The sequence below is a fragment of the Artemia franciscana genome, chromosome 13, assembly GCF_032884065.1.
Source record: "Artemia franciscana chromosome 13, ASM3288406v1, whole genome shotgun sequence".
NCBI lineage: Eukaryota > Metazoa > Arthropoda > Branchiopoda > Anostraca > Artemiidae > Artemia > Artemia franciscana.
In genome coordinates this window covers 29332276-29347718 of record NC_088875.1, presented here as the reverse complement: position 1 = coordinate 29347718, position 15443 = coordinate 29332276, and the positions used below count along the sequence as shown (strand labels likewise).

Here is a 15443-nt window from a genome sequence, read left to right as displayed (position 1 = left end):
TTAGTTTTCGGTAAAGACTTTTTTTTGTATGTCCTTCAGTTATCTCGTTGGAGTATTCCTCCCGGAGAGTCTGTTTTCGACGGGGGGGGGGGGTCAACCATGGAATAGAATATCTGTAGACCCTTAATTTCTGTAATTTTAGAAAACAGCTCTGTTCGAAAGTTCAGCAAAGTATTACCAATTAAGCAATGGATTTGTTAATACGTGTTTATGATGCTTATTATTCTGCTTTTTAGGAAACACGTTTGACGTGGAGACTGGAATATGGAATTCCAAGCTCAGTGGTCTTGGAGCTGGGATGGATTCATATTATGAGTATCTTCTCAAGTCTTTCATTCTCTTTGGAGAACAAGGTGACCTAGATATGTTCGAGGAAGCTTATACAACCATCAAAAAGTACATGAGGAGAGGGCAAGTAACCGATCTTTATTTTTGCATCGGTGGCATCTCTGGGAGTGTTAGGGATTGAGTGAAGGGCTAAACTTAAGCAAAATTAAAATCGTATGCTTTGAAAAAGTAAACAGCTAGAACTTGACATCTATTCGAAAGCTGTGGTTACGTAATGTAGATTACGTCAAAACGATGTAGTCGACATGTGTGATGAAGCTCTTTTTGGCTATATAAGCACGAAAAAAAAAAGAAAAATGCAGATAAGTCTAAAGAAGAAATTATTCTAAGTGAAAGTCTAGCAAAGGTCCAATTGCTAGTATTTTTTTTGGGGGGGGGGGGGTTAATTATCCTTGAAATCTTCCTCAGATTTCTCTGAGCCTCCATTTTCCTATGAAACATACTTCTGATAATGTTTCTATTTTGAAGTTGATAGTCAATAGCTATTTCTAATGCTTAGAACAGTTTATAGGGTATAAATTGAAGTCTAATAATTAGTTTCTCATCGATAAAATTTTCAGTGGTATCAATTCACGGAAATCAGGGAGGGGAGGGGGTGTTTCAATTCCTTATGAAAAAACTTAAAAAAAAGGCATTATTCAATGAAAATACTAAAAAAAAAGTATCTTTAAATATCTAGAAGAGGGCCAAAATTTAGTGGGGGGGGGATTTGTAGTTTTATACGCTTTAACTTGAAGCCTAATAATTAGTTTTTTGTTGACAAAGCTTCCAGTGGCGTCAATTGACGGAAATTAGGGGGAGGGGTAAAAATGCAAATTTCTAGATCTAGGGGGGTATTTTGTTCCTTTTTAATTTTTCCTTTTTTTTGGAGGGGAATATCTAGAAAAGCCATTTTTCAACGACAATACTAAAAAAAGGTATTTTTCAAAATCCAGAAGAAGGGAAGTATCTTAGTGGGGGGGAGGGTTGTATTTCTTAAGAGAAATGTTGATTAAAGTACTTCCCCTCGTTGCACCGATCTACTTTGTGTTATTATTGATAGAACTAGGTCATTCTTAGAATTTAAGTATAGATAAATAGATGTGTTTTTCATAATTTGTGTGTGTTCCAGGCGAACAAGTTGCCTGGATGGTATTGGAGATCATCCGTTGTATGTCAACGTGAATATGGATACCGGCACCACACATTCTGCTTGGATTGATGCCCTTCAAGCTTCTTTTCCTGGTGTACAGGTAATGTTGAATAAACGCTATTTCGATTGCGGCTTATATTGTGTTCCCTGCAAATGTTGTTCACTGAGGGGGCTTTCATAATAACAGAGCTGATAACAAACGAAAAATAATCACAAAGCTTTTTTGCGGGTAAAAGCGACTTAGTCTGTAATAAAAAAGTTATGCTTATAAAAGTGTAAAGAAGAAAATACAAAACGAAAACACATAAATATGCACAAATTTGACGCAAAATTAAATTGAACAACGGTAAAATATACACTTTGAAATTGGATTTAATTTGGTGCTTGGAAAAACGAAACGCTAACGAAAACCTCTGTACAAGGTGAGAGATAAAGAAGAAGTTTACCAAATTTAAAATAATGCAACTGAATTTCCTTTAGATTACCATGCTTAAGAATAGGGAAAAGACCTGAAGCGTAAAAGAGCGAAAGGTTCCCAGAAATCGAAGTGAAATTTGGCCAGGGCACGTCTTCTATACTCCTCTCGGTTTGCTACAAACCCTTGCTTAAGCAATGTAGAATTGTATTACATCTATTTTTCTTGACTAATATTAGCAGCAGTCTGATGACGTAAACACTCTGCAGCAGTCCAATTACTATTAGTAGCAGAGATACTAGGCCCACTGGTACAATTTCCAAGAGGGATATTGAAATTATTATGATGAAGAGTTGTAAAGGTAGCAAAACTACGCTCTTCTGTTTTAAGCGAAATGCCAATATCAAAAAAGACAACAGAAACAAGAGAAACCCTTTGGAAAAGATCGTTGCACTTCTGGCTATTTAGAAATAGTTCGTCAGCATAAGCAACGTAAAACAATAGAAAACTAGAAAGCTAGCCCTAGAAATTTCAGCCAAACACTATATATGCAATTTTGAAAATGGGTAGGTGAAAAGATCCCTCTCCCTGTATTTTTTTGTTTGTGTTATTTTTCAGTTGTTTTCCTTCAATAATTCTTGTTATTGTCTATTTGACAAAAAATAAAACCATGTACGATCAAAGGCTCGCCCTCCAGACAATTTACTTTTGATAGCCAGTACGCTAGTAAATATGGTTTTGAGAGAGATAGGAAATTTTTCTGGAGAAAGGGTTTCTGTTACCTCAAATCTTACTTTTTAGTGTCATAACTATTGAATTTTCTTAACTGATCCTTTGGTTCATCTTCATGGAAGAACTACCCCCCCCCCCCCTTGTGAGTATTCACAGGTCGATCTATGGAGTTTCACTATCAATTATAAGATACTAGCTGTTGGGGTGGCGCTTTGCGCCACCCCAACACCTAGTTGGTAGGGGCGCTTCGCGCCCCCCCAAGCCCCCCCGCGCGCGTAAGTCGTTACGCGCCATATGAGTTACGCGCCATTGTAGTTGTGTCCCTATGTCCCACCTGCGAATATATATATATATATATATATATATATATATATATATATATATATATATATATATATATATGTTTTTAACTACGTAAAACTTGCGAATATACAACATTCTTTGCTGTCCCATTGTCTGTGCATATAAATAGATCGTCAGGTTTACCGACTCTTGAACATGCAACATATAATGGTCCATGGGAAAACAATCCGTATTCAGATCTATAATTCATGATTCTAATGATTGGCCTTGAGCTTTGTTGATGGTGATTGCTAATCGACCATTCCCTGTGTCGCCGTCGTCATTTATATATCCCCCTGTGTCCCCCGGCGTCCCCGTTGTAGTTGTGTCCCTGTGTCCCGGTCGTCATTTATATTCCCTGTGTCCCGGTCGTCATTTGTGTCCCGGTGTCCCAGTCTGTGATTTCTCTTTGAGTGTCCCGGGCGTCATTTATATTCCTTGTGTCCTGGTGTCCCGGTGTCCCGGTCTGTATATACATTCGTTTTTGAATTGGTCTTTTTTTTAGTTTTTTACCTTTTTTTTAGTTTTTTTAGTTATACCTCATGATTCTAATGATTGCCCTTGAGCTTTGTTGATGGTGATTGCTAATCGAACATTCCCTGTGTCCCCGTCGTCATTTATATATCCCCTGTGCCCCCCGGCGTCTCCGTTGTAGTTGTGTCCCTTTGTCCCGGTCGTCATTTATATTTGTATCCCGTGTCCCGGTCTCTATGTACATTCGTTTTTGAAATGGTATATGATGAAATAAATTTTGTATTTTTCCCCTTTTTTCCTCTTTAGTTTTTTCTTTTTATTTTTATTTTTTTTAGTTTTGTTTTTCTCCTTTATTTTTCATTTTTTTCCTTTTTTCCTTTTTTTTTCTATTTTAGTTTTTTTAGTTTTTTTAGTTTTTTTGTATTAGTTTTTAGTTCTTTTTCTTTTTAGTTTTTTTGTAGTTTTTACCTTTTTTTAGTTTTTTTAGTTTTTTTACTTATGTCCTGGTCGTCATTTATACTCCCTGTGTCCCGGTCGTCATTTGTGTCCCGGTGCTTTGTTGATGGTGATTGCTAATCGAACACTCCTTGTGTCCTGGTCGCTTTCTCTTTGAGTGTCCCGGTCGTCATTTATATTCCCTATGTGCCGGTGTCCCGGTCGTCATTGGTGTCCCGATATCCCGGTCTGTAATTTCGTCAGTCGAAAACATGACGTCAGTCAACACACAAACATGACGTCACCCGACAGACAGACCCACACAGACAACTTATTTTTATATATATATAGATGTAGACATGATTAAAAATCATGAATTCTTTTCGCTCTTTAGGTTTTATAAGACGTGCAAATTTTCCTGGATTTTCTTATCTAATTTTACGCTTAGTGTAGCTGATGTTTGGTTTGTAAAGAAAATTACTTCGTTTGATTGATTAAAATATATAAAAAAAACCTTCAGGTAGGGATTCAGTTGATTAACACATTCCGTCACGATTTAAAGAGAACCTTCAAAAACATGAAGAGAATTAATAGATATTTTTGATTTTCTTGAATGTCTAAATTTCGCAGTATCCTTGTAACTTTCACATTTTTTTCCTGTATTCCATATGATCTAAGCATAGTTATGATTGTTTAGTTGATCATAGTTTATTTAAAGTTACCTAAAATAGCTTTAGACTTTGCATTTATTTTGCTTTTTTTTTTTTTTTGTTTTTTTCTTAGACACTTTGTTTGGTGAGGTTTTTTTGCTAAACTGGAGATAAAAGTGGCATTCTTTCGAAAAAAATCTGTTGCAATAAGAGAAAAAAGTTGCCCCTAAAATCTCCTCTCATTACTGCTATCAAAATTAACCTCAGAGGTTCAGTCAGAGGTTCAGTTTTCCCTTCTTTTGTTTTTGGCATTGTTTTCTTTAATTTCAGGTGTTATATGGTGATGTTGACGAAGCAATTTGTCAGCATGCTGTCTATCACGCTATCTGGCGCAAATATGGACTTATGCCAGAACGGTATAACTGGCAACTAAAGACTCCTGAAATACTTTTCTATCCGTTAAGGCCGGAGTTTGTAGAATCGACTTATTTACTTTATCAGGTAACTAGATACATGGTTTTTACTCAAATATATGGTAAGATAATTTCATAATTTTAGAAATGATCTCTAGGGACTATTTTCGGAACTGCTTTACCAGTATTGTCATTCAAAGACACTTTGCCTACTGCGGCGGCTCTTTTATAAGAAATAAAGAAATATGAAGGCGTCTTTTATTAACAATACTTCATTCCAATCCATTCCTTGCTTTCTACATTTTATGAAGTAATGATGTTGACTTTAGTTAAATAAAGAGGGATAACTAAAATGTTCTAGTTTTATTAAGGAATGATTGCTTTCCTGTCAAACGAAGTTAAGGCATATTAAGAACTTCCTACAGTCACAAGTCCTTATCGTCCCTTAACTTGCTTAGATAGGGAAGTAATCATTCCTTAATAAAACAAGCAAAGTTTGTCTATTCCTTTTTAGTTAACTGTTATTGACATCGTTTTCTAATAAAACCTAGAAAGTGAGGAATGGTCTGGAATTAGATTTTCTTAATAAAACAGGCCTTAAGATCTCAAAGCTGATTTTTTTTTCTTTCAATGAAAAGAAGAAGAAAATTAAAAAGCGTAATTTTTTATTATTTAATAGGAAACTTTGCATTTAAATTTAATCCTAAGATCCATCTGTTGTTAGCACTCCCTGTGACTGATTTGTAAGAGTGTAGAATTATTCCCAGTTGTGTTATTCCAATAAAAGTTATTGGATCGATTATTTTTAAAATTAACTATTTACAATAAAAATACTGACAAGATAGTGCCGGTGAAATGCCAAACCCGTCGTTAACACAATTATATTAGTTCTTTTTCCGCTGAAAACTCGACACTTCAAAATAACACTAATGTAGTTCTTAAGACCAATGCTTAGTTGCTTAATACTTAATTTAATGCCGTATCTTATACTAATATTTAACCAAGGTTAGAAACCTTTATATGACTTAATTTAAATTAATGAAACTAGTATTAATAGGTGATAGCAAAAGCTCAATAACTACTACTAATAACTCACTGCAGCACCAAGCCGCCTGAGGCCAACACAGCCACGCACGCTCCTCCTCCAACCTAATCTATTTAAAGCCTCCCTCTTTACACCCTCCCAGGATGTTCCCATTTCCTTTAAATCTTTATTTATGACATCCTCCCAACCCAGACAAGGACGACCTGCTTTCCGTGTAGCCCTAGACGGTTGGCCAAAAAGGACAATCTTCGGTAATCTGTCATCCTTCATCCGTAGAACGTGGCCTAGCCATCTCAACCTTTCTTTCATTATAGCCCCAGAAAGCGGGATTGAACCACACTTTTCGTACAACCTACTGTTTGAAATACGGTTAGTCAGCCGGGTACCCAGAACAATCCGTAGGCAATTTCTCTGGAAAACATCTAGTAAATTTTCATCTGCTTTTCGGAGTGCCCATGCTTCAGAGCCATATTTGACCATTGTCATCACTGTAGCTTCCAATATTCTAATCTTGGTTTGTAGGCTTATCTTTCTATTCTTCCAAACTCTTTTTAACTGTGAAAAAACACCCTGAGCTTTAGCTATTCTACTTTTAACATGTTCACTGCTCCTACCATCTTTACTAATAATACTACCAAGGTAACTGAAGCTCCCAACCTGATCAATCTTTTCGTTACCTAATGTCACCTGTTCATCTTCACTTATTCCTAGCCTTAGTGACTTAGTCTTCTTAACATTAATTTTCAAGCCTATTTTAGCACCCTGAACTCGTAAAACCTCTAAAAATTCATTCATTTTGCTCACACTTTCATCTAATATGCTTAAATTATCAGCATAATCTAAGTCCAGGAGCGTTCTTCCTCCCCATTTGATTCCATGGTTTCCAATTGCCTTTCCTGTGCTCCTTAAGACGAAGTCCATCAAAATGATCCATATAAAGGGGGATAGAACACAACCCTGCTTAACTCCTGATTTAATACAAAACCAGTTGCTAACCTCATTTCCTACCTTAACCGCAGCAGTATTATTCTCGTACATAGCGCAAATCACTTTAATGTATTTTTCTGGTATACCATATAACGATAAGACCTTTGTTAACGCTGTTCTATCAATAGAATCGAAAGCTTGCTCATAATCGATAAAACTAAGGACCAAAGGTGTTTGACAACGAAGGGACTTCTCAATTATTCACCTAAGAGTGAAAACATGGTCGACACATCCTCTACCTTTTCTAAAACCGCATTGTTCTTCCCTTAAAACTTTGTCTACAGCATGTCTCAGTCTAAAAAGTATCATATTACTCAGTAATTTGCTACCTACAGAGACCAGACTAATGCCTCGATAATTACGACACTCACTCTTGTCACCTTTCTTATACAGTGGTTTAATTAAGGTTTTCCTAAAATCATTGGGTACTTCCCCTTTTTCAAAAATCATGTTCATAATCTTCAGTAGCTTATTCCTAACCTCAGAGCCACCATATTTAAGAAACTCATTAATCATACTATCAACACCTGGGGCCTTATTATTTTTTAATCCTTTTAGTACTGTCACTAATTCTTCCTCACTAAACAAATCTTCCTTCACATCCAAGGCATCACAAACTTTTTCATTTTCATCTATATCTTTTCCTGCAACTGTATCTCGGTTTAGCACATTCTCAAAATGTTCCACCCATCTTTCTTTAACTTTTCCTTATCACTAATTGTGGCCCCATTTCTATCTTTAACTGGGACTAGTCCGGATTGGCTACTCCCTTTCAATTTATTAACATGCCAGTATAATATTTTACTATTATGCCGTCTAGCCGCATCTTCCAGATCCTCAGCAATTTTATCCATCGCCTCCACTTCACATCTCCTTAGTTCATATTTTAATGCTTTCTCCACTTTCTTTACATTCCTTTTGTTTTCATACGACCTATCACTCAGATAATTCTTATACAAACCCCTTCTACTCTCTATTAAACCTAAAGCTTTTTCACTAATATTCCTAGTTGCAGTCTTAGCACTCTTCCCTAGGACACCATCAGCAACTTCACAAATTGTTTTTCTGAAATTATTCCATCCATCTTCCACGTTGTCAAATTTTAAACCCTCAAGTTTAGTACTCAACTGTTCTTGGTTCTTGGAATTTTTTTCTCAAATTTTCATCCTGAAGTCTACCAACATCATAACTTTCCGGGAGGGAGTTACCCTTCCGAAATTTCAGCTTTAAATTAACCTTAGACACTACTAGATGGTGATCTTTACTTTTAACATCAATAACGGCACTCCTATACACTAGGGTGGAGCTTATTTTAAAAATTTTGGAAATATTATTTTCTTACCCCCCTAAGTTGTTCCATATCACATGAAAACATTGTAGAAAAAGTTTGAGCCATTTATAATAATGTTTAGGGGTAGCTCAAGTACCTCAAAGATTAAGAAAAAAGAAAAAAAGAAGGATTTCGATTAAAAATTTTAAAAATTAAAAATTTTGGAAATATTATTTTCTTACCCCCCTAAGTTGTTCCATATCACATGAAAACATTGTAGAAAAAGTTTGAGCCATTTATAATAATGTTTAGGGGTAGCTCAAGTACCTCAAAGATTAAGAAAAAAGAAAAAAAAGAAGGATTTCGATCAACTTGTATTTTGCTTTAAAAAAATATAAACAAAATTGTTTAGTTCCTATTTATGGTTGACCTGACAGAGTCTGCTTCCTGCTGTCGGGATAAACTCTGCGGTGTTCATTGACAACTTGCAGCAGAAATTGCAGCTGCGACTCATCTTGGGTTATAAAACCGCTGTACTCTTGAATGAGTGCCACTCCTCGCTCAGCGTGGTCATTGACGACTTTGAGTGACCTCACAGTTTCTGACGCTAGCCTGTAGTCGTGTCTATCTTCCCACAAGTCTGGATCAACTGTGAGAAATCCATCCGGAAGATCCATCATTTGAAAAAGTTTTGCTGACTTTGCTGTAACAAAATGTTCCAGGTTTTTATTCTTGGCTGGATCAAGATCAATGGTGATACGCTTGGTATGTTCCTGTTCCTGGTCGTCTTCACTCTGCATGGCACTCACCATCAGTCTCTTCGTCGACGAACTGACGCGACTGTCGAAGAAAGCCAAGCCAACGAGTTCGGGTGACAAATACCACAAGTTACCGGAAAATTTGTTTGATGTGGCCTTTGAGATTGCCAAATGGATGGACGAGTACTCGAGCAGCGACTTCAGCAGTAGTAGGTCACTGTACGGAGCACCTGAGGCTAAAGGTGCAGAGATCCAGGCTTTCAGGTACACACGTACTGCAAACACACACACGTCATGCAAACCTCTTTCTTCTGTGAGAGTCAGTCTAAACTGAGCCTTGAACATCCAGATCTTTAAACTGTATATCACTTTGCTCATCCATCTGGCATGGTGCATCGCTCCGGGTGACATGAATTGTACTCCTCTCGCAGGAGTAGCACCAAGAAAGATGAGCACAAGTTCCAGGAATTCCTTGTAATCATCCCTCGGCTGGCTCTGTTCAAGGTGCTTGTTTGCAAAATCGATGGTACTTTGTTTGATGTCATCCACTAGACGCGCCACATCATCAGCTGCAATTCCTGTTTCATATTTATCTGTATCTATGAATCTCCAATAGTCCTGGAAGCGTTTGAAGAGTGGAACCTCAGGAGAAGATGTCGATCCCATGCACACTCGAAACGCAGCACCAATGACGAGCTCCATAATATGATGTGTACAAGCCAGTGACAAGAGTTCCTTACCTAGCTTCTGCTCCAACAGAACACAAGCACCAGAGATCCTGCCAGTGTTTGAGCTTGTAGTATCGAAACACATGGCTCGGATGTTGCCGGGTATGTCCCAGTCTTCAATAGCTCCGAAGACAGCAGAAGCCTGAGCCTCGCCTGTTCCGGATGGAAGCTTGGCTACTGTGAGTAGCTGTAAAACTTCTTTTCCGGAAACCAAAACAGGCAGACGATCAACCTTCTCTTTTCCAATGAGGTCGGGGATCAGTTTGCCGTCCCAGTGGACAACGAGGGGAACATCACTCTGAAACTTGGCTCTGATGCTTGCAGAACTGTGAATTCGATGTTTTGCTCTGAGTCGGCGAACTGAATCTCTATTTAGAGCTAGTTGGTCAATAGTCATTCCTAAGCTTTTGGCAGTTTCTGCTATGACAAAAACAGCCTTGCGGTCTGATACTTTAGTACGATCAAGAGCTGCTGCTAGTTCAGGTGTAACTACAGCTTTTCGGCCCCTCTTTCTTTTTTGAGTTCTGCTTCCTCCAACAGCCCCCTCACTGTCAACGTCTTCTGCTGCGCTGATCTCTGAACCAGATGTAGTAAGTTCGGCTGTGGAAGCCTCTATCTGTTGTATGTTCTCTGTTTGCTGTCGTCTTTTAAGTGTTTGCTGCTCTCTCTCAGACACCCTTTTCTCCTTGCAAGCTAGTGTTTCATCTACGCCAACCATTGACCCCCGTCTCCTTTTTTCTCGCTGGGCTAACAAGAAATCTTTGTCTTCTTGTATTGACATCGTGTTCAGGGCATCGGCGTGAGCGATGTCAAAAAGATCCTCGAGCCTAGATACGAAGGCCGCCTCTCTCGCCTGTTGAGTTGATGACTTTCGTGCTTTGTTCTTCTTGAGAAGACGCCATTCTTCAAATGCCTGCTCAAGCTTGGTTTGACAGTTTTGATGATCTCTCATTGGAATTCGAGCTTTCCGCCAAAACTTTGCTAGTTCGGTTACAGCAGCAGCCGACGAGTGCCTAATGGTCTCATTCAGTTCAAGGCGGAGATGAAGGAAGAACCCAAGAGCCATTCGCAATGAAGGCAGCTTGCTACCTCTTAATTCAGACACAGAGCTACCAATGAGATATAACTCCGTTCGAGATCTAGTTGCATTTGCTAACATTTTCAATCTCAATTGGGTCTGAAATAAAAAGAAAACAGAATTTATAATCATGAACTTAGGTAGGGTGAATTTTTTTTAGAAAAAAGAGCAAAAATTGTTCAACTCATTGCTTCTCCAACAAAAGAATAGGCTCAGTTACATTCAAATTCGTCAATCAACGCTCAGTAGTTATTAACGTTATAGAAATCTACTGTCTTGAGACAAGTTAATACACAATTAGCTTATTATTGTAAAAAAAACAACACTGATAACAAAACAGAACTGATACAATATCGCCTCGAGCAAAAAACTACACCAGACTGAGTCTTGGTGTCCGAGACTCTAGTAAGCGCAACCGGTCAAAAGCAAACAAGTCTGAACACGTTCATCTCTGAAGGATGGAAATTTTGCATTGCCGGCTAAATTATGTCTGGTTCCGCTGCAAGTTGTCAATGAACACCGCAGAGCTTATCCCGATAGCAGGAAACAGACTCTATCCGGTCAACCATAAATAGGAACTAAACAATTTTGTTTATGTGTTTTTAAGCAAAATACAAGTTGCTCGAAATCCTTCTTTTTTACTTTTTCCTTCTTTTTTTCTTTTTTTTCTTAATCTTTGAGGTACTTGAGCTACCCCTAAACATTATTATAAATGGCTCAAACTTTTTCTACAATGTTTTCAGGTGATATGGAACAACTTAGGGGGGTAAGAAAATAATATTTCCAAAATTTTTAAAATAAGCTCCACCCTACTATACACCCTAGTATCTTGTATGCCAGTCTTCTGTTTACAATAACATAATCAATAAGGTTTGCTGTCTTACCATCACGTGAATACCATGTCAACTTATGGGCCATTTTGTGACCAAACACCGTATTGGTTATAACTAGGTTGTTATACCTACAAAATTGCAAAAGCCTTTAGCCATTACTGTTTTCTTTTCCTACACCAAATTTACCTTGGCTAGGATACCATCTATCCCTATTTCTACCAACCTGGGCATTAAAATCTCTTAGCAAAAACACCATATTTCTACCGAGTCACTAGTATCTCCATCAGTTGGTTCAATGGGGGCATATACTACTATAACTGATACCTTAAACTTTTTAGTCATAAAATGAGCAATTAGTATTCTATTATTAATACCTTCCCAGCCTAAACAAGACTTAGCAGCTTCCTTATTCATCATGAGCCCTACTCCCTGTCTATGTACCCCATCCTTCCTGCCCGAGTAAACTAATTCTATGTCACCTAACTTCATGCTTCCTACCCCTGGGATATGAGTTTCTGAAACTCCTAATAAATCCAGTTCAAACCGTCTGAATTCGTCAGTCAAAATGTCGATGCGATAGTCATTTTTTAACGTCGTAACATTCCAAGTTCCAATTTTCATGTTCTTTAAATCTTTGAAATTATTTTGGCCTCAAGAAAAACAGTGATCCCGGATACCAGTGCAGGATGGGGACCAACATATCTTCTCAAGTCTACACCGAATTGCTTAAGCCGGCTTAGAACCGGACAGCAAGAAGTCCCTGGGACCTCCAGTAAGTTGGAGGCTTTGTGCAATCCTGGGCCCATCTTGGTCACAACATGGTTTTCAGCACTTGGCGATGCTCTTCTATCAACAAGAGTCGAAATCCTGCACAGACAGTCCCAAGCCTATTACTTCCCACTCATTATTATATTCATGCCTACAAATATTATGCTACTACGGGGAGGCAGCCCATAGTAGATAAATTAGCTAGGAAGAGGTTTTTCAGCCCGAAAACGCCCATCAAAACAAACCAAGGCCAAAAAATTATCCAATAATCAGAATCCCGTACGAGTGCTTTGTTGTTTACTAGGCTATAATTTCCTCGAGGGGCGCCACTCCTCAAGTGTGAAAAATTGACCGCAAGTTTCCCAGTCTTGCAGGTACCCCAAAAGGGTCGAGGCAGCCCTTTACAGAGGCCGTTGTCCATAAATCTGGATCTTACGACCTTCCGCAGTTGTCCTCCTATAGAGGATCCTCCCACGATGGTGTTCTGCTTCACCATGCAATTTAACCCATTACTGGGAGAAGGTTTGTAACTCATCTGACGTGTGAACAGGGCAGTTGGCCCTGCTGAGTGTACATTTGAGGGGCCTTCTTCCTCCTCCACCTGTAATTATGACCCCCTGGGGAGGGTTTCCCAGTTTCTATTATGGGCCCCACTGGGACAAGGTCCTACTTGGTCTAAGCCTCCTATGGAGCTAGTCTACCTATCTGTAGGGCATTCCCCTATCTGTTGTCCTCCACCAAAACCTAGCATGATTATCTAATAATTAACTAACTAATGCAACTAATAAATAGTTGCAGTAAATTGCAACTTTACTTTAATTTAGACTATAAAGTAAAGGACACAAATAACATATACAAGCTCTGTTGTCCTCTGCTAAAACCTAGCATGCAAACTAATAATTAACTAACTATTGCAATTAATTAATAATTGTAATAAAGTATAACTTTCCTTTTAATTTATACCATAAAATAAAGAAAACACAAAAAAGCTCTATTGTCCTCTACCTAAACCTAGCATGTTAACTAATAATTAACTAATAAATAGCCCATTTGGCCTGATTGCAACACCTCACAAGCCACACCTTATAGAAAACACCTTTGAGAATTTAAATTAAGAAGGAAACTTATTAGAAACCCTGCTAGTACTGCAAAAGTAGACCTAAGTAGCCAATTTAGCCTGTTTGAAACATCTCACAAGCCAACACCCTATAGACAACACCTTTGATAATTTAAATGAATAAGAAAACTTATTAGAAATTCTGCTGGTACTGCAAAAGTAGACCTAAGTAGCCAATTTAGCCTGTGTGAAACATCTCACAAGCCAAAACCCTATAGAAAACACCTTTGAGAATTTAAATGAATAAGAAAACTTATTAGAAACTCTGCTAATACTGCCAAAGTAGACCTAAGTAGCCAATTTAGCCTGTTTGAAACATCTCACAAGCCAACACCCTATAGAAAACATCTTTGAGAATTTAAATGAATAAGAAAACTTATTAGAAACTCTGCTAATACTGCCAAAGTAGACCTAAGTAGCCAATTTAGCCTGTTTGAAACATCTCACAAGCCAACACCCTATAGAAAACACCTTTGAGAATTTAAATGAATAAGAAAACTTATTAGAAACTCTGCTAATACTGCCAAAGTAGACCTAAGTAGCCAATTTAGCCTGTTTGAAACATCTCACAAGCCAAACAAAACAAATGCCAACTACTGCTGTAAAACATTGGCCACGGGTGAGTCTTGACTGATGAATTACATCGGTCAATTTGCGACAGAATCGCTTGTTCAGGGTTGGATTAGCGATTCTGTGACCTAGACAGTTTTGGTTTAGAATGGATTGTAGTACATAGCGGATTTGTCTACAGTAAGTAGCGTTAACTCAATGCCGTAAAATGTATATAAAATCCTTCTATTTGAAAACCTGAACGCTTTCCTCCGTCCTACTTTTATTTAATTTCTTGGAGCGAAGGTAATTGAGAAGCTGAAAATTACTCAGGAAACACTAGTATTTTGAAAACACAGTGTATTTGCTAAAGCCCTTTTACACGATCCGGGGGGATGGGTCAAAGATACCGAGTACCAGATAAAGAGATCTAATTTGTTTGTATAATTATTTCCATATTATGAAACAGAGATGTCGAACATACGCAGGTCATACGTAAAACCCTACGCCAAAAAAAGCAAAACAAAAAACTAAACAAATAAGACAGAAAGAAAAAGAGTGATAGACATATGCAGAGAACCCATTGTTGACACAAAAAAATGAAACAAAAGATCTTCTTATTTGGTTACAAAATGAAACCTCCTCCGCACCATCCAAGACACATTTAAATAGGGGTCAAAATGGCAACTGAGGGGACAAAACTTATTTAACAGATTTATTACCTTACTAGCTATAAATAATTTATTTGGTCAATTAAAACTCCCTCGCATCATATAAAACGCATTTAAATAAGACCTCTAATGACTGTAGATTGCTGTAGATTGCTACGTAAATGTGGTACCAGGTATGGGGTGGCGATTCGTGGATCTTTTAGGGGGAGGGGGGACCTAACTCATCAAAACTTGTAATTTTAGGTCATAGTTTTAAACTTTCTATGAGAGATGCTTCAGCTAAATGTGAAGGATCATTTAACCCCTGGCCTAGATTCCTTTAAAGGAAAATATTTGGACAAGCCTTTCAATATTGGTGCTAAGGGGATGACAGCTGGCGACTGACCCACCCTTACTGAGATAAGTTTTTTTGATCTTCAAACACAGACCGTTAAAATTTAGTGTAAACAGGGAAACTCGTAAAAACGTAACAATAGTGCTAATTTTTTAAACGTTTTTTAAAGTGTTTTGCCCTCTCCCCGAAAAAAAAGCTGGATATGCCCTTCATGGCAGCCTGCCTCAAACTTAGGTTAACACTGAATATACTGCTAGAAATAAATGAAATTATCCCGTATATGAAGGAGACGGTTGACTTCTTGCTATCTCAGAAAGGGTTTAGGTTATGAAAATGAAACTTTCAGGGATGAATCTACAGACTA

At 37.9% G+C, this 15443-nt stretch overlaps 1 protein-coding gene across 4 annotated transcripts in view; it reads left to right on the top strand.

Annotated features, from left to right (window-relative positions):
- The window catches only part of LOC136034773 (ER degradation-enhancing alpha-mannosidase-like protein 1), a 200626-nt gene that overhangs the window by 61882 nt on the left and 123301 nt on the right, over window positions 1-15443 (top strand). For all 4 annotated transcript variants that reach the window (XM_065716183.1, XM_065716185.1, XM_065716184.1 and 1 more), the window contains 3 exons: window positions 237-411; window positions 1460-1580; window positions 4859-5029. In XM_065716183.1, coding sequence (XP_065572255.1) covers window positions 237-411; window positions 1460-1580; window positions 4859-5029 — 467 coding nt within the window. The remainder of the gene's footprint in view (window positions 1-236; window positions 412-1459; window positions 1581-4858; window positions 5030-15443) is intronic.